The sequence below is a fragment of the Nycticebus coucang genome, chromosome 19 (genome assembly GCF_027406575.1).
Source record: "Nycticebus coucang isolate mNycCou1 chromosome 19, mNycCou1.pri, whole genome shotgun sequence".
In the NCBI taxonomy this organism is placed as follows: Eukaryota; Metazoa; Chordata; class Mammalia; order Primates; family Lorisidae; genus Nycticebus; species Nycticebus coucang.
The window spans coordinates 743,585-770,832 of record NC_069798.1 but is presented as its reverse complement, the minus strand read 5'-3'; the positions used below and the strand labels follow the sequence as shown (position 1 = coordinate 770,832).

The 27,248-nt window shown below is 40.4% G+C and overlaps 1 protein-coding gene across 2 annotated transcripts; it reads left to right on the top strand.

Moving 5' to 3' along the window:
- Positions 1 to 47: 47 nt before the first annotated feature.
- CEP76 (centrosomal protein 76) lies at positions 48 to 26,828 on the top strand. Of its 2 annotated transcripts, XM_053571884.1 has the most exons (12): positions 48 to 320; positions 1,212 to 1,367; positions 2,500 to 2,575; positions 3,206 to 3,430; positions 5,688 to 5,873; positions 8,574 to 8,671; positions 11,280 to 11,408; positions 13,803 to 13,991; positions 18,426 to 18,592; positions 20,202 to 20,535; positions 23,405 to 23,622; positions 24,226 to 26,828. In XM_053571884.1, the coding sequence occupies exons 1-12, from the start codon at positions 258 to 260 to the stop codon at positions 24,362 to 24,364; spliced, it is 1,980 nt and encodes a 659-aa protein (XP_053427859.1). In that variant the 5' UTR covers positions 48 to 257; the 3' UTR covers positions 24,365 to 26,828. The 2 variants fall into 2 exon arrangements, with proteins under 2 accessions (XP_053427859.1, XP_053427860.1); XM_053571885.1 differs by lacking the exon at positions 11,280 to 11,408 and having other exon boundaries at positions 69 to 320.
- Positions 26,829 to 27,248: the final 420 nt, after the last annotated feature.

The window sequence follows — 27,248 nt, the reverse complement described above, 5'->3', positions numbered from 1 at the left end:
AGGCAGTAGGGAGGACAGCCCCGAGCCCTGTTATTCGCCACCGTTTTAAAACCGTTCACGCGGGCGCCGCGGCGGCTTGGGTTACCGCCCATCCCGGAGCCTGACGCGGCGTCGCGCCCCCTGGGAGCTGCGCGAGGCTCCTGGCTTTGCGGCCCTGTGCTCCGTGCGCTCCTAACGCTCCGGGGCCGGCCGCGGCGCGCAGCGCGGTTGGGGCGTCGGAGGCAGGCAGCAGCGGCGGGGAAGCGCCGGCTGTCAGCATGTCGCTGCCCCCGGAGAAGGCCTCCGAGCTGAAGCAGCTCATCCACCAGCAGCTGAGCAAGGTGAGCGGCCGGCCCGCCCGCCGAGCCAGGTCCTCTGCTGCCCCCAGCCTGGCAGCCCTTGGGCGAGCCGAGCACAGCGTGTCTTTTGCTCCGGGACCCAGCGCGAGGAGGGCCAGTGGGCGTCTGAGCTGCTACAACGGTGTGGGTATTCGGGGGGCTGTGCAAAGGAAGCCTGGCCGAGGGTAAATTGTGTTTGGAGCTGGCTGCTATTCTGAGATGAGCTGTCAGGGTTACTTCAAGCAGAAAACATACGGGTATCCTTAAAGTAGAACCAGAAGCTTCAAGCAGCAATTCTCAATGAAGTTATTATGAAGGATTTGTAACAAAAGTGGGAACCCTTCGGAGCTCAGCAGCAACCTCTCTGCGCGCCCAGCTGGATGCTGAGTGCTGAAGTAATAAAAGCCACCGTTATGGCGCACTTGGACGCCAGGTTTTGTTCTGGGGGGCTAGCATCTTTTATCTAATCCTCACAACGTTCTTGGGAGAGGGCACTAGTTTTCTCATCTTACAGGGATGGAAACAGATTCAAAAAAAGTAAATAAGTTAGCTCAAGGTTGCATAAGTAAGTTGTGAACTGATCGACTTGTCGTTGGAGATAATATGAAAGTCGTATCATACTTGGGTCTGCCCACGCCAGGTCTTTGTTCTTTTAATTATACTATATCATTTGTTTTGACTGCTTTTTGTGGAGAAATGATTAACAAAGGTAGTCGATAGCTAGGAGAGATAATTTATAGAATTTGTCCTCAAAAGTTTAATCTTTTAAAAGCTTACCTTTTATTCTCATTCAGTTGTGGTAACAATTGGTTTTCTGTTAGCTTGGGAAGCCTGAAATTTGAGAAGCAGTGCTTGACTTTGTAATGTAAATTGTAATGCAAGTTTTCTGCACAGATGGATGTCCACGGAAGAATAAGAGAAATCCTTGCTGAGACAATACGAGAAGAGTTGGCACCAGATCAGCAACATTTATCGACAGAAGATTTGATCAAAGCCCTTAGACGTAGAGGAATCATTGATGATGTGATGAAAGAACTTAATTTTGTTACTGTGAGTAATCTATCAGGAAAAAAAATTAAGAGTGTAAGGACATGCTTATGCATAACACTGTTATAGGGTCCATATCTGGGGCCGTCCCTAGTAAAATCATTTTAAAATGAGGCCGTTGTGTCTAGTAATATCCTTGTTTTGATATAGGCTAGCTCTACCCTTGAGTATAGCGAATAGTTTGTGTATCAGTGAAATTCGAGTTATATACCATATTCCTCTCTATATAGTGACAAACCTTTCTCTTGTTAATCCCCCCCAATCTGTATAATTAAATTAATGCACCTTAACAAAGTTCTTTTTCATTAAGATTGTTTTATAATTTTTTAGATTAAGCTTAATTTTAAAATTAACACTCTTTGGGGACTATATTTTCTATGGTTAACAAATTATAAGTTTGTTTAAGAAAATAGTTAACTGCGTAAGAGCCCTCAAAACTTTGCATACAAATAGGTCAGTGCCTCTCAGTGCAGTTACTAAGTAGGACTTTTGAAAATGAGGCAATAATGTAAAACTATGACCTCGATACCTGGGTAATATAATGTAAAAATTGGATGGACTTGATAATACACCAGGGAGTAAGTATTTTAATACAGCAACTTTTTTTAGTTTTTGAGGTTTGTGAACTAATTTGTTGTAAAAATTGACCTAGTAATGGCTTCTGCTTTGTGAATGTCACTTTCTTATTAAAATCAGTACATAAGCCAAATGTTACATAAGGTTTAGAGGAAGTTTAACCTTGTTTGAGGTGTTATGGGCATGTTTTTAGCCTTTTGTGGATGGCATTGTTTGAAGACAATTTAATTCCTTAGTATTAGCTTTTAGGAGTGACCAATTGTGTTATCTTTTATGCAGGCTTTTTTTTTTTTTTTTTTGCAGTTTTTGGCGGGGGCTGGGTTTGAACCCGCCACCTCCAGCATATGGTGCAGGTGCCCTACTCTGTTGAGCCACAGGCACCGCCCCTTTTATGCAAGCTTTTATTTTTACTATTTTAATTATGCTAGGAAAATAAAAGTTTGAGGGGAGGCTTAAACTATCTACTTTTGGTTTAGTGTTTAGACCCATTATTGGCATTTTCTTACTTAGTTATATTTCTTCTTTTCTAATTTATTTTGATTTTTTTCTACCTTTCTAGGATAATGTTGATCAAGAACTCCCTTCTTCTCCAAAACAAGCTATTTGTTTTGATAGACAATCAACATTAAAAAAAAGTATGTATTTTTTTAAAGATTAATTTAGTTGTAGATAGTAAAGTATATTGATGTGCTATAGTGTTTGGCATATGATAGAAAATATTAAGTTTTTTTTTTCAAAATGTAGTACTTAGGTTTTTTTTTCTTTAGCCAAAAACTTAGATTCTGTATTATATTTATGTATCAGAAGATTTAATGTATAGCACAGTAAAGCAAAAACAACACCTTTCTCATGTTTTAATAACATATTTCATGATAACTATACAGCTTTGCTTTTTTAGTGGTAATATAATCTGACAAACTTGCTGAATTGATAATGGGCTGAGTTGATAATGGATGGAGTTGGGTTGTGAAGATAAGGGAATGTTGGATAGACAAGTAAAAAGTGAAGGTATACTAGACCTGGCCTGGGTCTGACCCCTTTCTTGCTGGGAGAAAGTAGCCTGGATATAAATTCAAAAAAGGATATTATATATCTATTCTTCCAGGGGTAGAAATGATCCTGGTATATGTAGTAGTAAATTTGTTACTCTTTCTCTTTTTTTAATCTTTTGTTTTTTTTTCTGTCAAGTTATTATTTCCTTATGTCTTGATCACATTCTTTAAGTTATTTGGCAGTTTCCTCATATATATTGCTACACTTTACAGCTAATATTGATCCAACACGGAGGTATCTTTACCTTCAGGTTTTGGGTGGAAAAGCTTTCTTGGAACATCTACAAGAACCCGAGCCCTTACCAGGACAAGTTTGCTCAACATTTACTTTATGTTTACACTATCGAAACCAACGTTTTCGTTCTAAACCTGTTCCTTGTGCCTGTGAACCAGATTTTCGTGATGGCTTTTTACTTGAAGTACACAGAGAAAGCTTAGGTAAGAAACAAGAATAAATTGTCTCACACCTGTAATCAACTTTTGCTATAAGAAGAGACTTGTGATGGATGTATCTCCCTAGTCTTTGTTTTAATATTTTTCCCACTGCTCTTTTCAATTTAAACACTACTTACCTTCTTGGTTTTTTCTCTGCTTGCTAATTAATTTTCTCTGCAGATGTTTTGGGCCTGCTTGAAGTGTGGATTCTTTTTTTTTGTTGTTGTTGTTGTTGTTCTTGCAGTTTGGCCGGGGCTGGGTTTGAACCCGCCACCCTCGGCATATGGGGCCGGCGCCCTACTCACTGAGCCACAAGCGCCGCCCATGAAGTGTGGATTCTTTAGTAATAAACACTTAAACACCTGTTGTATGTGTAGCACTGGACTAGACAGGTGCTGTTGAGATAGTGGAGAATGAGACGCAATACTTCTCACGTAGGAAGGACGGCCAGATCTCTGTTGTGTAACTTATAAATCATAGTTTAGATGTGAATGTATAACTCTCATAACTAAATTTTATGATACTTGATTTCTGTAATTGTTTTAAACTATATTTTAAACTATGCTTTGCATATTTTTTTTGTATTTTAGTTGTCAAGATAGAAATCTTTGTGTAGTAAGCAAAGCTGAAGAAGTGTATCATCAGAATTTTGGATATTAAGATGGCTAATGTAGTACTGAAATTTATTATTTTCCCCCTGGAAAATGTTATCCTAATAAGGTAGTTAGTGGGATAAATTGCTAGATTTAATATGTTAGATTTTTCAGTTTTATTTAGATAATGTGATTTCTGGAGGTTAAGGAATAAAGGTAGTTGGGGAATTAATGTTGATGTATTTGAAGACTTTATTATTATAGTAATATATACTTTAGCTTAAGTACTGTTAAAGAATGGACTTTAGGCGGTGCCCATAGCTCAGTGTGTAGGGCGCTGACCACACATACCCAGGCTGGCGGGTTTGAACCCAGCCTGGGCCAACTAATCAACAATGACAACTGCAACAAAAAAATAGCCGGATGTTGTGGCGGGTGCCTGTAGTCCCAGGTACTTGGGAGGCTGATGCAAGAGAATCACTTAAGCCCAAGAGTTGGAGGTTGCTGTGAGCTGTGACGCAATGGCACTCTACCAAGGGCGACACGGTGAGACTTTGTCTCCAAAAAAAAAGAGTGGACTTTAACCTTATGGACCAGAAAGCACTGACATGCTATAAGTAACTAGATAACTCATCACAATAATGCCAGTCCTGTCAAAAGTTAATGATGGCTGGCTCGGCACCCATACTCAGTGGTTAGGGCACCAGCCACTGGGGCTGGCAGGTTTGAACCTGCCCCAGGCCTGCTAAACAACAATGACAACTACAAAAACAACAACAAAAAATAGCCGGGCGTTGTGGTGGGTGCTTGTAGTCTCAGCTACTTGGGAAACTAAGGCTAGAGAATCACTTAAACGCAGGAGTTTGAGGTTGCTGTGAGCTGTGACTTTACAGCACTCTACTGAGGGCAACATAGTGAAACTCCATCTCAAAAAAAAAAAAAAGTGATGATAGAAATAGAGCAGTCTGGGCGGCGCCTGTGGCTCAGTGAGTAGGGTGCCGGCCCCATATGCCGAGGGTGGTGGGTTCAAACCCAGCCCCGGCCAAACTGCAACAAAAAAATAGCCGGGCGTTGTGGCGGGCGCCTGTAGTCCCAGCTGCTCGGGAGGCTGAGGCAGGAGAATCGCGTAAGCCCAAGAGTTAGAGGTTGCTGTGAGCCCTGTGACGCCATGGCACTCTACCCGAGGGCGGTACAGTGACACTCTGTCTCTACCAAAAAAAAAAAAAAAAAGAGGGCGGCGCCTGTGGCTCAGTCGGTAAGGCGCCAGCCCCATATACTGAGGGTGGCGGGTTCAAACCCGGCCCCGGCCAAACTGCAACCAAAAAATAGCCAGGCGTTGTGGCGGGCGCCTGTAGTCCCAGCTACTCGGGAGCTGAGACAAGATGAATCGCTTAAGCCCAGGAGTTGGAGGTTGCTGTGAACTGTGTGAGGCCACGGCACTCTACCGAGGGCCATAAAGTGAGACTCTGTCTCTACAAAAAAAAAAAAAAAGAAAGAAATAGAGCAGTCTGTTTATCTCCAGTCTTGTGCAGCTTTCTGAGACATCACCAGATTATTCTATTTGGTTTTACATAAGCTTGTTATTGAGTATACTTTTTAATAATTCTTTCGTATTAGCCTAACTGAATGTGTAGTGTGGTATAATTTTCTTTGGTTTATGTTGATAGGTGATGGAACTAGAATGGCTGATTCAACAACAATGTTATCAATAAGTGATCCTATTCATATGGTGCTAATCAAAACAGACATATTTGGCGAGACAACTTTAGTAGCATCCTATTTTCTGGAATGGCGATCAGTTTTGGGCTCAGAAAATGGAGTGACTAGTCTGACTGTGGAACTTATGGGTGTAGGTATGATGATTAGTATTACTGTTACCTTTTTGTAGCCAGTTTGTAAATACATTTTGTGTATCTTTCAAATGCCTTTATAAGCCAAGAGGGAAACCTGTAATTCTGAAATAGTCATGGTCTTGGAGAATATTTTGAAGAACAATGTCAGTATAACATTTCACAGTTAATCTGGCCTTGTTTTAGGGAAATTTTTTTATATGAGTATAGAAGCTGGGGTAATAGATCACACCTGTAATCCCAGCCCTTTGGGAGGCTGAGGCAGGAGGATTGCTTGAACTTAGGAGTTTGAGAATACTTGAGAAATAGACAGCAAGATCCATCTCTACAAAAAAAAATTTTTCATTACATAGGTGTGGTGGTGTATACATGTAGTCCCAATTACTCAGGAGGTTGAGGTGGGACGATGGCTTGAACCCCGGGAATCTGAAGTTGTAATGAGTTATGATGATGCCATTGTACTCTAACCTAGGCAACAGAATGACCCTCTATCTCAAAGAATAATAATAAAATGAATATAGAAAATTTTATGTTTTTCTTTTTTTGGAGATAGTCTCATTCTGTGCCCTGGGTAGAGTGCCATGGCCTCATAGTTCACAGCAACCTCAAACTCCTGGGTTTCCATCAATCCTCTTGCCTCAGCCTCCCAAGTAGCTAGGACTATAGGCCAGCGCCACCATCCCAGCTAGTGTTTCTATTTTTAGTAGAGATAGAGTCTTGCTCGTGCTCAGACTGGTCTTGAACTCCTAAGCTCAAGCAATCTACCCTCCTTGGTGTCTCAAAGTACTAGAATTATAGGTGTGAGCCACTGAGCCCAGCCAATTTTGAGGGTTTTAACTTTTTTCAAGTGTTTCTGATTAAATATAAGGCTATAAAAAATTAGTAATTCTGGGCGGCACCTGTGGGTCAGTGGGTAGGGCGCTGGCCCCATATACCAAGGGTGGCAGGTTCAAACCTGGCCCCTGCCAAACTGCAACAAAAAAATACCTGGGCGTTGTGGCGGGCGCCTGTACTCGGGAGGCTGAGGCAAGAGAATCACCTAAGCCTGGCTGTTGGAGGTTGCTATGAGCTGTGATGCCACGGCACTCTACCGAGGGCAATAAAGTGAGACTGTCTCTACAAAAAAAAAAAAAAAAATTAGTAATTCTTAACAAACATTGATTGAATACAAGGCTATACAGAAAATCAACATTCTTCACACAAAACTTGACTCTAACGTACCCTGGAATCCTGTGCATCCCCATCAGTACCAGTGATGGTTGCAAAGCGTGATGTAGATGTTCTCCCGGTCTTTACAGTGGGTGAGACCTGGAGGAGGTGATGTGGGGTAATAACTTGCTCAACATCAGTATCAGTGGATAGTACGCAGTAAGGGCAGAGATGGCACCTCTCTTATTTACCATTGCCTTGGAATCTTGCACCTGCTATGTAACATATATTTGCTAATAAATGAAAAAAGAAAACCTGCCAATATTTTATCCATCATATATAATGGAATTACTTTGGTATTGAAACTTAGCCACATGGACTTATTGGCATAAAGGCTCACACCTGTAATCCCAGCACTCTGGGAGGCCAAGGCTGGTGGATTGTCTGAGCTCACAAGTTCAAGACCAGCCTGAGCCAGAGTGAGACCTTGTCTCAAAAATCAGCTGGGCATTGTGGTGGGCGCCTGTAGTCTGGCTACTTGGGAGGCTGAGGCAAGAGAATCACTTGAGCCCAAGCGTTTGAGGTTGCTGTCATTTGTGACACAGCATGACTCTACTGAGTATGACAAAGTGAGACTATCTCAAAAAAAAAAAAAAGAAACTTAGGCACAGAGTTAAACTCTGCCATCGACAGCATAGCCTTCGTAGTTTAGATTTTAATAATTCAGCTCCAGAATGTGTTTTTCTTTAAAAAGCTGAGACAGTAAGGTCTCACCTAATGTGCACAACATAAGGGAATACAGCACACCGTGGACGAAGCACTTAGCTACAACTTGGACTTTACCTTAGTAATGCAAACAATGTAACTTAATCATTTGCACCGTCATATTAATCTGGAATTTAAAAAAAAGTTGAGAAAGTTTTCTTTATGTAGGAAATTTATATTCAAAAAGATAACCCAGGTAATTGTCTTCAAAAATAGGCCTAACATGATAACCATAGTAATGACCTAGAAATAAGCATATTCTGATTGACCGAAAAAGTACTAAGTAGTTTTGATATGAAGCGTGTTTGTTTTCTAATTTTTTTAAATCTAAGACGGGATTGAAAATTTGCATTCACGTGTGATATGACAATGGGAAGGGTAAGTGGGATTCTGTGAGGGACAAAGAGCATAAACAGTTTCCTTTTTTTGCTTGGGCAGAATGAGGCGTTAACACTTGCTTTGACTTTATATTTAATGTAAGTCTGGTTGGTATTTTACATTTAATGAAGATAAAAATTAAGGATACCAAATCTTTTAGGTCCTTAAAACATGATTAGAAAGCTAGCAAAGTAGTTAATTTTCTTATATGTAAATAAGTGCCTTTGTAAAAAATAAAACTAATTTGATTTTATTCATCGTTCGTATGAATGTTAAAGGTGATGTTGAATGTTACCTTTATTCCATGCAAGTGGTAAAGCACCAGTGTCCAGAATTACTTTGGTTAGACTTTGATGCTATAAATATACATAGTATTTGAAAGCTCTAAGTTCTAAATATTTGTATTTATAGGCACAGAATCAAAAGTTTCTGTGGGAATTTTAAATATAAAACTTGAAATGTACCCACCACTCAATCAAACCTTATCTCAAGAAGTAGTGAACACACAGGTAAGTAATTCTGAGTTTTTCTTTTTTTGTGTATTTATTTTCATAGTAATATATTTACCTGTTGATCCTAGAAAGTACTCTTTTTTAAAGAAAATTAATATTTATTACTTTTTAGATTAGCACTCAAAGGTTAACAAAAAAGATGAACAAAAAAGTAAAGACAATGTTGTTTTCCTAGGCTAGTCTGTAGTCTAGTGCAGGAAATAGGATGACTATTCATTGAAGCAACACAACAGAAGAATCACAAAGCTGGGGCAGCACCTGTGGCTCAGTGAGCAGGGTGCTGGCCCCATATACCAAGGCTGATGGGTTTGAACCTGGCCCCGGCCAAACTGCAATAAAAAAAAGCCAGGTGTTGTGTCAGGCGCCTACTGTAGTCCCAGCTACTCAGGAGGCTGAGGCAAGAGAATCGCCTAAGCCTGAGAGCTGGAGGTTGCTGTGAGCTGTGATGCCATGCACTCTACCAAGGGCGACAAGACTCTGTTTCTAAAGAAAAAAAATAAAAAGAATTACAAAGCTGAAGGAGATAAAGGAGTAAGAGGTAAAATCAGAGGGATGAGATTTTAATGTAAATTTCACAGACAGTTGTGAGTTTGCTGCTCACGTCATTTCTGCTGTGCACTCTCTGCGTAGAAGATGTTGGCACTTTTTAAGTCTTTGGGGAGGTTTGCTCTCCTGATTCCCCTGTCAGGTCTTTGAGGAATTACTTTCTTCCAGGGTCTTGTAAGATCATTGGGTTTCTTTGTCCCTTCAAACTGGATCTGCCATACCTGTTTAGTCCGTAGTTTTGTCAGTTCATGATTATCTGCTGACTTGTTGGGATGGCACTTAGGGAAAGAGTCTGCCTGACTGCCTACCTTAGTTCTGAAATTGTGCCTGTACTCCGTCCTGTCTGTTACATTGTCCCTTTTATAGACCTGTGGTTTCTTAGTTTTAGATGGCTAGTCCTTCTCCCCCAGGCAAATAATATCCTGTCCTGTTTTCTTGAAACTTCTTTCTGTTCTAAACTACCATCTCCCTCTGATCTCTGGTACCTGAGATGTGGTATGGGTGCTATATGTACCTGAAACCACCAAGTGGGAATCAACCTTGATGTTATTTGAATAAATGAATGTGTATGTACACAAATATACATATGTGTATAATGTGAGTTATGATCATGTTATTCATAACTTTACATAATAAGTATTTGGGGCTCAGGGCCTGTAGCTCAAGCAGCTAAGGCACCAGCCACATACACCAGAGCTGGCGGGTTCGAATCCAGCCCAGGCCTGCCAAACAACCACAACTACAGTCAAAAAATAGCTAGGCGTTGTGGTGGGCACCTGTGGGTCAGCTACTTGGGAGGCTGAGACAAGAGAATCGCTTAAGCCCAGGAGTTGGGAGGTTGCTATGAGCTGTGACGCCACAGCACTCTACCCAGGTGACAGTTTGAAGCTCAGTCTCAAAAAAACAATAATAATAATAAGTATTTGGGTTCTACTTTTTAAACTTAAGATCATTTTATAAACATTTTTTCAGATTTCTCCTCATTTATGATTTTTTATGACTAAAGCTTAAGTTTATTCTCTTTTTTTTTTTTTTTTTTTGAGACAGAGCCTCAAGCTGTCGCCCTCCGTAGAATGCTGTGGTGTCACAACTCACAGCAACCTCCAACTCCTGGGCTTAAGCAATTCTCTTGCTCAGCCTCCCAAATAGCTGGGACTATAGGTGCCCGCCACAACGCCTGGCTATTTTTTGGTTGTAGTTGTCACTGTTGTTTGGTAGGCCAGGCTGTATTTGAATCCGCCAGTTCTGGTATACATGGCTGGCACCTTAGCCACATGAGCTACAGGCGCCTAGCCAATTCTCTATTTTTTTTTTCTATACTCCTATTTTTGATACGTAAATTATTTCTGATTTTCCAGGCTTTCTCTTTAAAATTACTCTATTATTAAATTTTTTGCATCAGAAATATTTATTGATCTTAAATAGATGTTCGAATGTGCCAGACATTGTTGTAGACACTAGGGTATGTCTGTGTACAAGGCAGACAGCTTGCTCTCAAGGAATTCTGGTAGGGAGAAACGGTAAACAAGCAGTAAAGAAAAGAGCAGAGAGTAGAGTTTTTGTGAATTATTTCAGGGTGATGAGATAGAGTGGTTACTTGGAGGCTGATTTTGGTCATGTGCTTAGAGTAGGGAAAGGTCTGAATGGCAGGAAAAAGCCAGCCGTGCCCACCTTGGGCTTTACACCGAGGCAGTGGGAGCAGCTTTGATTCAATGGCCTGGCACAGGAATGAGAGCCGTGTGTAGCTCGTGTGTAGTGGTTCAGGGGGAATAGAAATTGCAAATTGATAGAAAATGATTAAAGTGTTTTAAACAAGGGAATAACAGAATACTATTTATTATTTAAAAATTTGTCTCGGGGAAGAAAAAGATCACTTAGAAAAGATCACTATTGTGTGGAGACTGTTGTGTACTGGGGTCGGAGCAGAAACAGGGAATTCAAAGGCTCTTCCAGATAAGGAGATGGTGCGGCTTAGATTAGCGTAGTGGTGGTGGAGAGAAGACAGATTTGTTACATATTTTGTAGTTATTAAGGAAAATGAATTTTTTTTCATTTCAAGCTTGCTTTGGAACGTCAGAAAACTGCAGAGAAAGAGCGATTGTTTCTTGTATATGCTAAGCAGTGGTGGAGAGAATATTTACAAATTCGACCCTCACACAATTCACGGCTGGTTAAGATTTTTGCACAGGTTCGTAAATTATATTAGAAAAGTTTCACACCTGTATTTGAGATTTACTGTTGTATGTGTAAATTTCATTTAATTTATATTTGTAAAATACATTTATTCCAAAAAAAGTTTATTTGTAAAATAAAATGTTGATTTCGTAATATTCTTTCACTGAGTAGGTGAGTGGTATAATATAATCTTTGTTTTATTTTGCTTTCAATTTTAATTATTGTACTTTAATGTTGATTTTGTAATTTTCTTTCACTGAGTAGGTAAGTGGTATAATATAATCTTTGTTTTATTTTGCTTTCAATTTTAATTATTGTACTTTCTGAATGTTTTTCATTTACAGTAAATGAAAGTTCATATCCTTGCTTGATAACTTAGAAACAAATAACCACACCGAGGGCCATAAAGTGAGACTCTGTCTCTATAAAAAAAAAAAAAAAAAAAAAATGAAAATACTCTGTGCTGTCCAATATGGTGACCACCAGCCACGTATTGAGTACTCAAAATGTGACTGACTAAAAACTAAATTTTAAATTGTATTTAATTTTAATTAAAATTTAAATAGCCATACATCATTAGTAGCTTTTTTTTTTTTCTTTTTTGAGACAGCGTCTCACTATGTCACCCTCAGAGAGTGCCGTGGTGTCACAGCTCACAGCAACCTCAAACTCTTGGGCTTAGGCTGTTCTCTTGTCTCAGCCTCCTGAGTGGCTGGGACTACAGGCGCCCACCATAACGCCCGGCTATTTTTTTGGTTGCAGTTGTCGTTGTTTAGCAGGCCCTGCCATTAGTTGCTTTCTTATTGGAGAGTGCAGTTTTAGAGGTTGAAGTGTTGAAATTGTTAAGACACACAAATAGCTAATGGGAATATAGTTATATAATAAAAGAAATATTGCTATAATGAAACATATGAGGCCCTTATACTTTGCTGTATCATTAACTAGGAAGTTAAGGAAAATGTAGCCTTTGGGAATATTAACTCTAAAACAGTGGTGGACAGCCATGGGAGACCTTTATATGCACAATAGCTTTTTAGCACAAGCACTAAATTATATCCTCTATTTAGAATGTAAAACTTTTTCTAAAATGTTTTTCAAATTCTGCTTTCAATTGACTTGGTTAACAAATTGTTGTTTCCTTTGGATTTCTTAAGTTTGATGTCCTACAGCTAGAAATAAACTCAGATCATTGTTGATTTATCTGTCAATCAGAAAAGTTATTTGTTCTGTCCAGATATGTATTTTAAGATTCTGTATTGGGCGGTGCCTGTGGCTGAGTGAGTAGGGCGCTGGCCCCATATACCGAGGGTGGCAGGCTTGAACTTGGCCCCCGCCAAACTGCAACAACCAAAAAAAAAAAAAAAAATAGCCTGGCCTTGTGGCGGGCGCCTGTAGTCCCAACTACGCAGGAGGCTGAGGCAAGAGAATTGCCTAAGCCCAGGAGTTGGAGGTTGCTGTGAGCAGTGTGATGCCATGGCACTCTACCGAGGTTGACATAATGAGACTCTGTCTCTTTAAAAAATAAATTAAAAAAAAGAAAAGGCTCGGCACCTGTGGCTCAAAAGGCTAAGGTGCCAGCCACATACACCTTAGCTGGCGGGTTCAAATCCAGCCTGGGCTGCCAAACAATGACAACTACAACCAAAAAATAGCCAGGCATTGTGGCGGGGGCCTGTGGTCTTAGCTACTTGGGAGGTGGAGGCAGAAGAATCACTTGAGCCCAGGAGTTGGAGGTTGCTGTGAGCTGTGATACCACAGCACTCTACGTAGGGTGGCAGCTTGAGGCTCTGTCTCAAAAAAAAAAAAAAAAAAATGTATATGGTGTGGCTCAGTGCTAGAGGTCAGTGTTTAGTGCACCGGCCACATACACTGAGGCTGGTAGGTTCGAGCCCGGCCTGGGCCTGCTAAACAACAATGACAACTGCAACCAAAAAAATAGCCAGGCGTTGTGGTGGGCGCCTGTAGTCCCAGTCTTGGGAGGCTAAGGCAAGAGAATCACTTAAGCCCAAGAGTTTGAGGTTGCTGTGAGCTGTGATACCACGGCACTCTACCAAGGGCGACTCTGTCTCAATAAAAAAGAAATTCTGTATGGTAATTATCTACCTTCCTGCCCACCCTTTTCTTAGAGGAGTTCTTACTGCACAGGCTTTAGAGTCAGACAACTTGGGATTTGAATCCTGGCTCTGTTCCATAATAGCTGTAGCTTCAGTTTTCTTCAGCTGTAACTTTAGTGTTCTTAAAATAAAAGATTTATGAACATTAAAAGAGAAATTATATGTGTAGCACTTGGTAGACTAGTGCTGGATCTAAAATTATTTTATACTACATTAATGTATTCTAAAAAAAGGTATTACAATTGAGGATGATTAGTCTGTCATTACAAGTAATATTTTCCTTTTTCCTCCAGGACGAAAATGGGATAAATAGACCAGTTTGTTCCTACGTTAAACCACTTAGAGCTGGACGGCTTCTGGATACTCCAAGGCAAGCAGCAAGATTTGTTAATGTCCTTGGTTATGAACGAGCCCCTGTTATTGGAGGAGGAGGTAAACAGGAACAGTGGTGCACTCTACTGGCCTTTCTCTGTAGAAACAAGGTATCGTGCACATGTAATAGACTTAAATAGCAGTACATCATAGTTATTCTGAATTTATAATACATTTGTAAAAAGATACCAGAAAAACGTACAAACAGTTGGCCCTCTGTACCCATGGGTTCTGTATCTGTGGATTGGAAGTATTTTTATGGTTGCTCATACCTGTAATCCTAGCACTCTGGGAGGCCAAGGTGGGTAAATCACTTGATCTCAGGAGTTCTAGACCAGTTTGAGCAAGAGCGAGACCCTATCTCTACTAAAATCTACCAAAAAGAGAAAAACTAGCTCGGCATTGTGGTAGGCACTAGTAGTCCCAGTTACTTGGGAGGCTGAAGCAAGAGAATTGCTTAAACCCAAGGATTTGAGGTAGCTGTGAGCTAGGCTGATGGCCATGGCACTGTACCAAGGGTGACAGAGTAAGACTCTGTCTCGGGGTAAAAAAAGGCTTGGGCGCCTGTAGCTCAGCAGCTAGGGCACTGGCCACATACTCCAGAGCTGGCGGGTTTAAACCCGGCCAAGGCCTGCCAAACAACAATGACAACTACAAAAATAATACAGTTTTTCCCCCTCAAAAAAAATAATTTTTTTTTTTTTTGAGCCAGAGTCTCACTATGTCACCCTCAGTAGAGTGCGGTGGCGTCACAGCTCACAGTAATCTCAAACTCTTGGGCTTAAGCGATTGTCTTGCTTCAGCCTCCCAAGTAGCTGGGACTACAGGCACCTGCCACAACACCTGACTATTTTTTTGTAGTAGTTGTCATTGTTTTTAGCAGGCCCAGGCCAGGTTTGAACCCACTAGTCTTGGTGTATGTGGCCAATGCCCTAACCACTGAGCTATGGACACCGAGCCAAAAGAAGTATTTTTTAAAAAATAAAAAGTAAATAAAAATAAACTTTTAAGTGATAAAAATTAATACAAATACAAACACTACTCTGCAGTATAACTATAGCATTCACATTATGTGAGGTGTGAGTAAGAGATGATTTGACATTTATGGGAAGATGTGCATAGGTTATACGTAAACAATACATCATTTTATATGAAGGGTTTGAGTATCTGCATATTTTGCTATTTAAAGGGGACCTGGAATCAATCTCCACAGATACCTTGGAATGAGTGTACCGTCAATTTTTTTTTTTTTTTTGAGACAGAGTTTCACTGTGTTGCCCTCAGTGGGTGCCATCACGTCACAGCTCACAGCAACTTCAAATTCTTGGGCTTAGGCTTGGTGCCTGTAACTCAGCGGATAGGGTGCCAGCCACATACACTGGAGCTGGCGGGTTTGAATCCAGCCTGGGCCTGCCAAATAGCAGTGACAACTACAACCAAAAAATAGCCGGGCGTTGTGGAGGGCGCCTATAGTACTACTCAGAAAATCACGAGTCCAAGAGTTTGGGACTACAGGGGCCTGCCGCAACACCTGGCTATTTTTTTATTGTAGTTGTCATTGTTTTTAGCAGGGCAGCGGGGTTCAAACCCACCAACTCTGTTGTATGTGGCTGGTGCCCTAAACACCAGAGCTATGGGCGCTGAGCCTTTACTGTCAACTTCATCAAGTCAGAATCTTGTTCTCACCATTTTTCATAACATTTAAATATCAGTACACAAAGAACTTTACATCTTTATTTTCTTATGTAGTTTCTTGTTTAACTTGTAATTTCTGTAAGGTAGGGACATATGAGTACAAGTACCATAGTGTCAGAAACCAAGTTACAGAATGAATTAGACAGGCCTGGTGCAGTGGCTCACGCCTGTAATCTTAGCACTCTGGGAGCCCAAGGCAGGTGTATTGCTTGAGCTTTAGCACTTCAAGACCAGTCTGAGCAAGTGCGAGACCGCCATCTGTACTAAAAATAGAAAAACTAGGGCGGTGCCTGTGGCTCAGTGGGTAAGGCGCCGGCCCCATATACTGAGGGTGGCGGGTTCAAACCCGGCCCCGGCCAAACTGCAACCAAAAACTAGCCGGGCGTTGTGGCGGGCGTCTGTAGTCCCAGCTACTCGGGAGGCTGAGGCAAGAGAATCGCTTAAGCCCAGGAGCTGGAGGTTGCTGTGAGCTGTGTGAGGCCACGGCACTCTACCGAGGGCCATAAAGTGAGACTCTGTCTGTAAAAAAAAAAAAGAAAAATAGAAAAACTAGCCGGGCACTGTGGTGAGCGCCCGTAGTCCCAGTTACTGGGGACACTGAGGCAGGAGGATTGCTTGAGCCCAGGAGTTTGAGTTACTGTGAGCTAGGACACCAAGAATAAATTAGAGACAGTACCATGACTGGAATTATAGTCTTTTGCTACTACTATTCATATGTTAAATTTTGCACAAATAATACATACATTAAAAATTTTTTTTTTTTTTTTTTTGTAGAGACAGAGTCTCACTTTATGGCCCTCGGTAGAGTGCCGTGGCCTCACACAGTTCACAGCAACCTCCAACTCCTGGGCTTAAGTGATTCTCTTGCCTCAGCCTCCCGAGTAGCTGGGACTACAGGTGCCCACTACAACGCCCAGCTATTTTTTGGTTGCAGTTTGGCTGGGGCCGGGTTTGAACCCGCCACCCTCGGTATATGGGGCCGGCGCCCTACCGACTGAGCCACAGGCGCTGCCCTAAAAAAATTTTTTTAAAGAATAGTCAAGCGCGATAGTGGAGGGTAATAGAGAGTAGAGGAAGGAGTTTGATCTGTAACCAGCTGTGAATAATCAATTGAGGTAATTCACTACCTTCAGACCAGCCAATAATACTTTTTTTTTTTTTTGTAGAGACAGAGTCTAACTTTACCGCCCTCGGTAGAGTTCCATGATGTCACAGGACTCACAGCAACCTCCAGCTCTTGGGCTTCCGCTATTCTCCTGCCTCAGCCTCCCGAGCAGCTGGGACTACAGGCACCCACCACAACGCCCGGCTATTTTTTGGTTGCAGTTCAGCAGGGAATAATACATTTTTTTAAAAAGAGAAAATGGCAGTATAAAAATGATTATGGAAAAAAAAGTCTTAGGTTGCCTGGTAGTTTGTTTAGTTTTAAATTTAAGTGTGTATTTAGGAATTTTGTGTAAATTTGTTTATGTTAAATTTTTCTTTATTTAAAACAATTTTTTAGTTTTGGCTTGGTGCCATTAGCACAGTGGTTACGGGGCCAGCCACATACACCAAGGTTGGCGGGTTTGAACCCAGCCAGGGCCACCTACACAACAATGACAACTACAACAAAAAGTAGCCGGGTGTTGTGGCAGGCACCTGTAGTCCAAGCTACTTTGGAGGCTGAGGCAAGAGAATTTGTTAAGCCCAAGAGTTTGAGGTTGCTGTGAGCTGTGATGTTAAAGCACTCTACTGTTTTATTCTTTTTTTTAGTTTTACAGGCAGGATGTTGATCGCCCTTGCCTGGGCTCAAGTGATCCTCATTTTCCTGAGTAGTTGGGATTGCAAGCACACCCTGCTAAGTTTTTTATTGACTTGATTTCAGTAAACTATTTTTACAAATTATGAGGTAATTTTCTTCTCCTGGGTGTTCTTAAAATGTTGATAATATTATTCCATACTCATAATTAAGATAAAAATAAGTTTTGTATCTTTTATAACTCACCATTATACTACATTTTTCATGTGTTGCTGCAGTCTTCGTGATTTCCATTTTTAATGGTGAAGTTTTCTTGTGTCAATATGAAGTATACAAAATCTGCTTAATTCTTTTCTTGTTGTAAGAACTATTTATTTTTGCTAAGTTACACTTCCAGTTTTTTGTTATTATTGTGAATCAACTCTAATATTGAATATGAAGTATCTGTGTATATTATTATTTTCTTTAGAATTTTTTAGGATAAAAATCTCAGAAATTACTGGATCTAAGTTAGCTACTACAGTTTTATAAAGTCAGTTAAATAATTATAAAATCCTATATTTTATTACAATTAATTTTTATAAAATAGTTTAGAGCTAGTAATGGAAATTTTTTTGAGAAATAAATTACCCTTCATTCTAACAAGAACTTGAGTAGTAGTTCTTTTTGGCCAGGGCATGCAATTTTCTGTGTATATACTTCTTCAAAATTACCACATATAGATGCCATAACTCAGTAGTTTAATCTGAGTGTTTTTCATGTATTTGCTTTTCTTGCTGTATGATATTTGTCTGCTTGTTTGTTTTTAATCTCTTTAGCTATTTATCTTCTGTGTTGTAAGTTCGTTATAAACTTTTTAATCTGAATGTTGTCTATTAAAGTATACATGTTATGACTGTCAAATTTGTAAGCACTAACTTTATAAAATAATACAAGCTTTTCTAAAATTAATATATTACCTTTTTTCCCTATTGTTCCAGTTTAACACTGGATTAATGATTAAAAGTGAAAAACTTTGCTAATAAACTTTTATTGTACCTTTGTATGTACATATTTAAGGAGGACGTGACATGAAGGAATAACTATTTCATTTAAATTTACCTTCTAGGGTGACTGTGAAGACCATGCTAACCTTCTGTGCAGCCTTCTTCTTGGGTATGGATTGGAAGCCTTTGTCTGTGTTGGCACAAAGGCAAAGGGCGTCCCTCATGCGTGGGTTATGACCTGTGGGACTGACGGAACCATCACTTTCTGGGAGAGTTTAACAGGACATAGGTTAGTCTAAGTTGACAAGGATATTAAAATGAAGATATAAATGTTTTAAATTGTAGGGATTTTTGTTCATATTGATAGTACTTGAAGGTACATGTTGATAATTTTAGTTATTAGAGCCTTTCACTGTGTAAGAAATTATTTAAATTATGGCAACTAAGTAAATAAATGCTAAGAAAATTTGCACCCTGAAAATAGAGACAGAGTCTCACTTTATCGCCCTCTGTTGTAGAGTGCTATGGTGTCACAGCTCACAGCAACCTCCAACTCTGAGGCTTAGGCCATTCTCTTACCTCAGCCTCCTGAGTAGCTGGGACTACAGGTGACCACCACAACGCCTGGCTATTTTTTTGTTGCAGTTTGGCCGGGGCCGGGATTAAACCCACCACCCTTGGTATATGGGGCCAGTGACCTCCTCACTGAGCCACTGGCACCGCCTGTAAATCATTATTTCTTTTGAACATTTGACATAGTTACCAACTCCTTGTTAGTGAATCTACTGGACATCTTTTCAGTAGTTTAAGCTGTTATCAGATTTTGAGAGTTGAGTCCTTTTTCCTTCCTGGAACATGATCTTTCCTTAGCTCCTCTCATCACGTCTCTAAATTTTCATTCCTCTCTGGTTGTTCTTTCTCAGTTTTGCTTCATCTTTCTTTCTTTTTTTTTTTTTTGGAGACAGAGTATCAAGCTGTCACCCTTGGTAGAGTGCTCTGGCGTCCCTGCTCACAGCAACCTCAAACTCTTGGGCTTACGCGGTCATCTTGCCTCAGCTTCCCAAGTAGCTGGGACTACAGGTGCCCACCACAATGCCCGGCTATTTTTTGGTTGTAGTTGTCACTGTTGTTGGCTGGCCTAGGCTGGATTTGAACCTGCCAGTTCAGGTGTATGAGGGTGGCACCTTAGCCACTTGAGCTACAGGCACCAAGCCTCTTTTTTTTTAGATAATTTAATTTTGTCACCCTTGGTAGAGTGCTGTGGCATCATAGCCCACAGCAACCTCAAACCCTTGGGCTTAAGCAATCCTTTCCCCTCATCCTCCTAAGTAGCTGGGACTACAGGTGGCTGCCATAGCGCCAGGCTATTTTTAGAGACGGGGTCCCGCTCTGGCTTAGGCTGGTCTTGAACCTGTGAGCTCAGACAGTCCACCCACCTCAGCCTCCCAGAGTGCTGGATTACAGGTGTGAGCCACTGCGCCCAGCCTGCCTTCAGCTCTCTTTCGATGTGTGTTCTAGAGGCTCAGGCTCAGGTCCTCTTCTCATTTCCCTGGGTCATCTTTCTCTTTGATTGATAATCATTTTGCTTAGTCATGCCTAATAATGCATAGCTAAGTTTTTCTATTTGCATTATCTGAGATAAACTTTTTTGAACTTAACAATATGCGTGGAATATGTTCTGTCATTAATGGAATAGAGCTGATTTCTGTATTAGTAGTTGTACTATATGATTATTACAGAGTAATTAAATTGTGGAAATAATGTAAGAAGGAAAAATAAGTATAATTATGGAAAGTAGTTATGGCTTTAAGTGTTAGAATATTATTTTTTTCAGTAAGATACTGTCTTCTTAGTTTTTAAGTTTTCATTATATAAAATGATGGTTTAATTTATTTTAGGTACATCCATAAGCCAACCAATCCTGATGAACCTCCACTTGCTGACCAGCCCAAACCATTGTACCCATATAGAACAATTGGCTGTGTTTTCAATCATCAGATGTTCCTGGGAAACTGTCAGCCCTCTGATGCAGTAGAAACCTGTGTATTTGATCTAAATGACGAATCTAAATGGAAACCTATGAGTGAAGAAGCAATTAAATCTGTGTGTGCTCCAGGAGCTACGACATCCCTTCCTCCCTTTCCACCTCTGTGTGCGTCCACGATTGATGCATCAGTAACAAGTAATGAAATAGAGATGCAGCTGCGGCTTCTGGTGTCAGAACACAGGAAGGTGAGTAGCACTGAAATTGTCGTTTCAAACTTTTTTTATTGGTTTATTTTATTTTTTGTACTATAGGACCAGTGACTGTTCTAGCCCTGAACAAAGCAAATATAGTCCCTGCCTTTATGAAGCTAAGAGTTTTGATAGCTGTGAGACTTTTTCAGACTTAAGTTTTGAGACTGAAAAATTTCCTATTTCACTAATATTTAAAGAATTTATTACTTCCTCCTAGAAATGAAGAATGCTGGACTTGTTCACATCTTACAGTCAGACTTTTGCTGAACCCCACTGTTTGGATTTCCTCTTCGTGAGGACTTGGAACTTCAGGTGCCACAACACCTGACTATTTTTAAAGATGGGGTCTGGCTCTTGCTCAGGCTGGTCTCCAACCTGTGAGCTCAGACAATCCACCTGTCACCGCCACCCAGAGTGCTGGCATTATAGGCGTGAACCACTGCGCCCGGCCAGAATTACTTTTTTTTTTTTCAGATTCCAAAGTTGTGTATTTTTCAAAATAAACATCACACATTGTTTAGAGACAATCTACACAAGAGTTACAAGGCATAAGCAGAATTACTTTTTGTAGAAGAAGAAAACAAAGCTGAGATAGATGCCAGTGGTGATTATTAGCTAATGGTGCCTGAAAATCAGCAAAGAAGATTCTCATTTTGCCGCAGGAAATGAATAGTTGATCATTGACCTTTGAGATCACTTGTGACTATTGTGCCCCCACATAAATCACCCCGAGACCAAGTCTGATGCTAAAGCAAGAGGTTGTTTATTTACAAGCTCAAGCCTAGGCTTCCTGGTCCTGGTGCAGCAGGAGAGCAGAGAAGCCCCGATCTCGAAAAGGAGGGAGGTTTTTAAGGGTACAGAAAGGAAAGAAAAGGGAGGGAGTGTGAGGTGAGCTGCTGGGGTGAGCTGATAGGGGTCTAGGGGACTGAGCAGTATTTGTCCTTGGGTGTCTGGGAGAGTGTTGCTATCACTCGGAGCAGACATTGTGCAAGGGCGCCCATCATGGGGCAAGGATGGGGGCTGGAGGAGGGAGCAGGTTGCCTGACACCTTTCGTATGCAGCTGCAAAATGAAGACTGAGGGACAAGATGAAGTTAGTTTTAACAAAATGGAGTTAACTTGGTCCTTACGTGACCAATTAAAACCTTGAAATGTGTAATTAGGAAATGCTATAGCCGGGTGTTGTGGTGGGCGCCTGTAGTCCCAGCTACTCGGGAGGCTGAGGCAAGAAAATCGCTGAAGCCCAGGAGTTGGAGGTTGCTGTGAGCTGTGTGATGCCAGGGCACTCTACCGAGGGCTATAAAGTGAGACACTGTCTCTACAAAAAAAAAAAAGGAAATGCTAAAGATCTGTTACAATCATCAAAACACTAGAATTTTGAGAAGTGTTTAATGTTTGTAATTATTTTTTTTATTTCGTGTGTCTAGATGTCTGTAGTTCACTTTGATTTGTAAATGAAATCATATTACCTTTGACATTCTGTAGAAACACATTTAAGCTCCCTTAGATCCTATGGCATCTTCACTTTTTTATCTCTTACACTTAACAGTATAAAAGTCTGTGCCCTTTCCAGAGTAATTGATTAAGAAATACTTGTTTAGGGCGGCGCCTGTGGCTCAGTGAGTAGGGCGCCGGCCCCATATGCCGAGGGTGGCGGGTTCAAACCCAGCCCCGGCCAAACTGCAACAAAAAAATAGCCGGGCGTTGTGGCGGGCGCCTGTAGTCCCAGCTACTCGGGAGGCTGAGGCAAGAGAATCGCGTAAGCCCAAGAGTTGGAGGTTGCTGTGAGCCGTGTGACGCCACAGCACTCTACCGAGGGCGGTACAGTGAGACTCTGTCTCTACAAAAAAAAAAAAAAAAAGAAATACTTGTTTAATTACATGTGGAATTAATCTGTTGACTTTTCTCCCCTATTGCATTTGAGTTTATGATAAGACCAATCAAATTAGACAGATTTAATCTTACTATTTTTTTTTTGAGACAGTCTTGCTCTGGGGCCCTGGCTAGAGTGCAGTGGCGTCATCACAGCTCCCAGCAACCTCAGACTCTTGGGCTCAAGAGGTGCTCCTGCCTCAGCCTCTTGAATAGCTGGGACTATGAGCCACCACAGCCAGCTAATTTTTTCTATTCTTAGTAGTGACGAGATCTCAAACTCCTGAGCTCTTGCACCCCTCCAGCCTCCACATTCTAGAGTGCTGGTATTTAACAGGCATGGGCCACTGTGCCTGGCCTTAGAAAACTCTAAAATTGGCGGCTCCTGTGGCTCAGTGAGTAGGGCGCCGGCCCCATATGCCGAGGGTGGCGGGTTCGGACCCATCCCCAGCCAAACTGCAACAGAACAAAAATAGCCGGGCGTTGTGGCGGGCGCCTGTAGTCCCAGCTGCTCGGGAGGCTGAGGCAAGAGAATCGCTTAAGCCCAAGAGTTAGAGGTTGCTGTGAGCCGTGTGACGCCACGGCGCTCTACCGAGGGCGGTACAGTGAGACTCTGTCTCTACAAAAAAAAAAAAAAAAGAAAACTCTAAAATTAAATAAAATACCTCAAAATTCACGAACACCTTATCTTCCATGCTAGGACTATTCCATATGGTCTTTTCTAGTAGATATTAAAGATAGATAGTATCTTAGTATTCAAAGCTTTCATGAACTTATTGAATGTTTTGGGTTATTTCTCTAAGAAGTAAAACCTAATCACCTATAGTTCCTTTTATTTTATCTTTATTTCTGTGCATCCTTATAATAATTAATAGGAAGTTTAAAAGATTATGACAGCTTTTAAAAATCTTTTGACATAACACTACAATAATTAACATTTTAATTTAATAGGCTTTTAAAATATTAACGTATTTCACTTCTGATTGCTACAGGATCTTGGCCTCACTACTGTTTGGGAAGACCAGCTCTCCTACCTTTTATCACCGGCTTTGGCTTCTTATGAATTTGAGCGTACAACAAGTATTTCTGCAGGCAATGAAGAATTTCAGGATGCCATAAGGAGGGCTGTACCTGATGGCCATACATTTAAAGGGTTCCCAATACATTTTGTGTATAGAAATGCAAGACGTGCATTTGCCACTTGTCTTCGGTAAGGTGTGATTTATGGATTTATAATTTTTTTGGTTTCGAAAACTTAGAGATCATTTAGTCTGGTAGTTAGTTATAAATGAAATGAGAGTCACATGAGGAACTTTTGCTTTGTTATGTCTGAAATATAGTCTCAGACTCTGTGATAATTTTCCCAGTGAAGGTTTCTGATCTTGTCTATAAATTTTTTAAATTTATAAACAGAAATGGTCTAATTTGCATAGCTTAACCAAAATGACAATGTCACAGGTAGCAGAGACAGAACTTTTAAAAATTGTTTTAAATGCTCAGTGAGTAGGGCGCCAGCCCCATATGCCGAGGGAGGCGGGTTCAAACCCAGCCCTGGCCAAACTGCAACAAAAAAAAAAAAAAATAGCCGGGCGTTGTGGCGGGTGCCTGTAGTCCCAGCTGCCTGGGAGGCTGAGGCAAGAGAATCGCGTAAGCCCAAGAGTTAGAGGTTGCTGTGAGCCGTGTGACGCCACGGCAGTCTACCCGAGGGCGGTGCAGTGAGACTCTGTCTCTACAAAAAAAAAAAAATTGTTTTAAATACCAATTTGGAAAGCATATGGTCACTTCTTAATTGAGTAAATTTTTTCTTACACAGGTCTCCTTTCTGTGAAGAAATAATCTGTTGCCGTGGAGACCAGGTCCGACTGGCAGTTCGCGTCAGAGTGTTTACTTACCCCGAATCTGCATGTGCTGTTTGGATCATGTTTGCTTGTAAATATCGCTCAGTATTATAGGACTAATACTTCTATAAGCATTATACTTGTGTTTTACTGGAACTTTGCACGTTGTACATTATTAGCTCCAGAGTTTCTTTATTTTAAAATTATAATCTGTCTTGGATGTGATGTTTCACTTCTGTATAAACCTGACTGATAATCATGTATATATTTAAAATTTAAGGATGAAAAACTTGTGTAAATATCCGTGGCATTTAATATAAATTAAGTGTATATTCTGTTTTAATAAATGCTACTTTGTTTACAGGTATTCAGTAGTTTAAATAGGAATATAAAATGTACTCAGTTTACACTAACAAGTAATTAGAGTTGTCTTACGTGTCTGCACCATAGGAAAGTCAATATGATAATTTTTCATAGATTAATGGAATTATTTTATATAAATTAGGAGAAATTAACCTCACTACAAATTTATTACATAAGCAAAAGTACATTTTGGTGGATTATCACTTTTGTGGTTTATCCATGACGCTAGGCACATTTGAGATTTTCTAGAAATTTATAGTAAGACCTTGAAGTAAAAGTAAGAAAAAACAAATTCTAGGTAACCATAAATACTAATAACCTCAATGAAAGTACGTGAATCATGGGCGGTGCCTGTGGCTCAGCAAGTAGGACTCCAGCTGCATATACCCAGGATGGCAGGTTCAAACTCACCCCCGCCGAACTGCAAACAAAAAAATAGCCGGGCGTTGTGGCCGCTGCCTGTAGTCCCAGTTACTCGGGAGGCTGAGGCAAGAGAATCACCTAAACCTAGGACTTGGAGGTTGCTGTGAGCTGTGTGAGGCCATGGCACTCTACTGAGGGCGATAAAGTGAGACTCTGTCTGTATTTAAAAAAAAAAAAACTACATGAATAATTTATAAATATTTATCAGTTTGATTTGTTATAAGAATGAATTAAGTGGCTCAGTGCCCGTACTACAGTGGTTACGGCGCCAGCTACTTGCACTGAGGGTAGCAGGTTAGAGCCCAGCCCCGGCCTGCCAAACAGCAATGACAACTACAGCCAATAAATAGCCGGGTGTTGTGGTGGATGCCTGTAGTCCCAGCTACCTGGGAGGCTGAGGCAGGAGAATTGCTTAAGTCCAAAAGAGTTTGAGATTGCTGTGAGCTGTGATGCAACGGCCCTCTACAGAAGGCAACATAGTGAGACTCTGTCTTAAAAACAAGCACGTCTCTATAATTAATCCTAGCAGTCTGTCACTGATTTTCTATGGTCAATGGATTTACTACTATCTTCTGAAATCACTTTTCCTCTTTTCTCACTGTGATAAAAACGTCTGTGTATATGCATCTGATGTGAGGAGAGCTTCATTGTGCAGGGCCACTGAGAACAAGCACGTATGACTGATTCCAGGCTGACCTTTGTTTTAAAATTAAGCAAGTTTTAACTGTTAGTTTTAAGTGAGCAAAAGTAAATGTTAAAAAAGACTGTTAACACTTCAACCCTTTGTGAGAAGCTGTGTGATGTGTAAGTGATAGGTTTGACTGTTTGGCATCTCTGCTTGGTTCTTAATTCAGTTGCTTTACCCACTGACCTTAAGAAAGTACTGTAGGGCAGCGCCTGTGGCTCAGTGAGTAGGGCGCTGGCCCCATATACCGAGGGTGGCTGGTTCGAACCCAGCCCCAGCCAAACTGCAACAAAAAAATAGCTGGGTGTTGTGGCGGGCGCCTGTAGACCCAGCTGCTCGGGAGACTGAGGCAAGAGAATCGCGTAAGCCCAAGAGTTAGAGGTTGCTGTGAGCCATGTGACGCCATAGCACTCTACCCGAGGGCAGTACAGTGAGACTCTTGTCTCTACAAAAAAAAAAAAAAGTACTGTATACCAGTTGGCTGTCCAAGTTATTGATTCTTTTCCTCACTTTAATTCACCCTTGCAAAGAAAACGATTTAATTTTAAAAAATTAAAATCTAAAGATGTCTTAAAATTTGCTTTTTGCTTTATTTTTGTATGTAATATTTATGATATGTTTAAAAAGTCTACTATCCCTCTTCTACTGATTTTCATTGAAAATGGTAATCGGATGTTTCTTGTGAGACTGACATGAATGTAGAGAATAAGTAAAATAATAAAGACTTTTTTTACTCACGCCAACATTACACATTAAGCTGTCAACAGAAAATTGCTTGTAATTTTCAATATTTGAGGCAAACTATAATTCACATACTAAAAGGCAGAGTATATTAAGATCAAGGCTGTATTAACATTGAGGCTGGGCTTCCTGCTTTTGTGTACCAGAGTAATGTGTATTTTGAATGTGCTTTTGGTATAAATTCTAAAATAAATTTGCTTTTTATGCACTTTAATAGAATCTTTCATTAATATTTTTCTCTGAAGATGTTTCATAAAAGTATTTCAGTGCATTTATCACTAGAATTCTGCTACTTAACTAATCATTTTTCTTTTTAAGAATTAAATTTACCTTGTATATTTAGCTGTCATAAAAGTTGTTTTTCTATTAAAAAATTACATGATACAGTGTCTCTAAGGTATTCTTTTTGTCAATATGTGTACCTGTATGTAATATATATATTATGTATGTATTTATTTAGTAGAAAAATATTAGAAACTCAGAAACTTCATTTTTCATTACTCAGGCATGAACCTTTTGAATAAAACTTATAAATTCACTTGTAACTAACTGAGCACTCCAAGTGCTTTCAAAATTTTTTGATACTGAAGTATGCATTCTTAAATATGTTGCAAAAAAATACATCTATAACCTGGCAGTTCTGGAAAGTGCACACATTTGAAACCCATTTTTCTACTGCTTAACAAAGACAAGGTTTGAGCCAAATAAATTGTAGACGTTATATCTGAAAAGAACATTGCTCATAAAGTAGTATTCTGTGCCAGATATCTGACCATCAGAAACATT

Coding starts and splice junctions, on each gene's coding strand:
- CEP76 (XM_053571884.1), top strand. CDS start 258: ATGTCGCTGCCCCCGGAGAAGGCCTCCGAGCTGAAGCAGCTCATCCAC. Junction 3,431..5,687: donor AGTACACAGAGAAAGCTTAG/GTAAGAAACAAG, acceptor TTATGTTGATAG/GTGATGGAACTAGAATGGCT. Junction 8,672..11,279: donor AAGAAGTAGTGAACACACAG/GTAAGTAATTCT, acceptor TTTCATTTCAAG/CTTGCTTTGGAACGTCAGAA.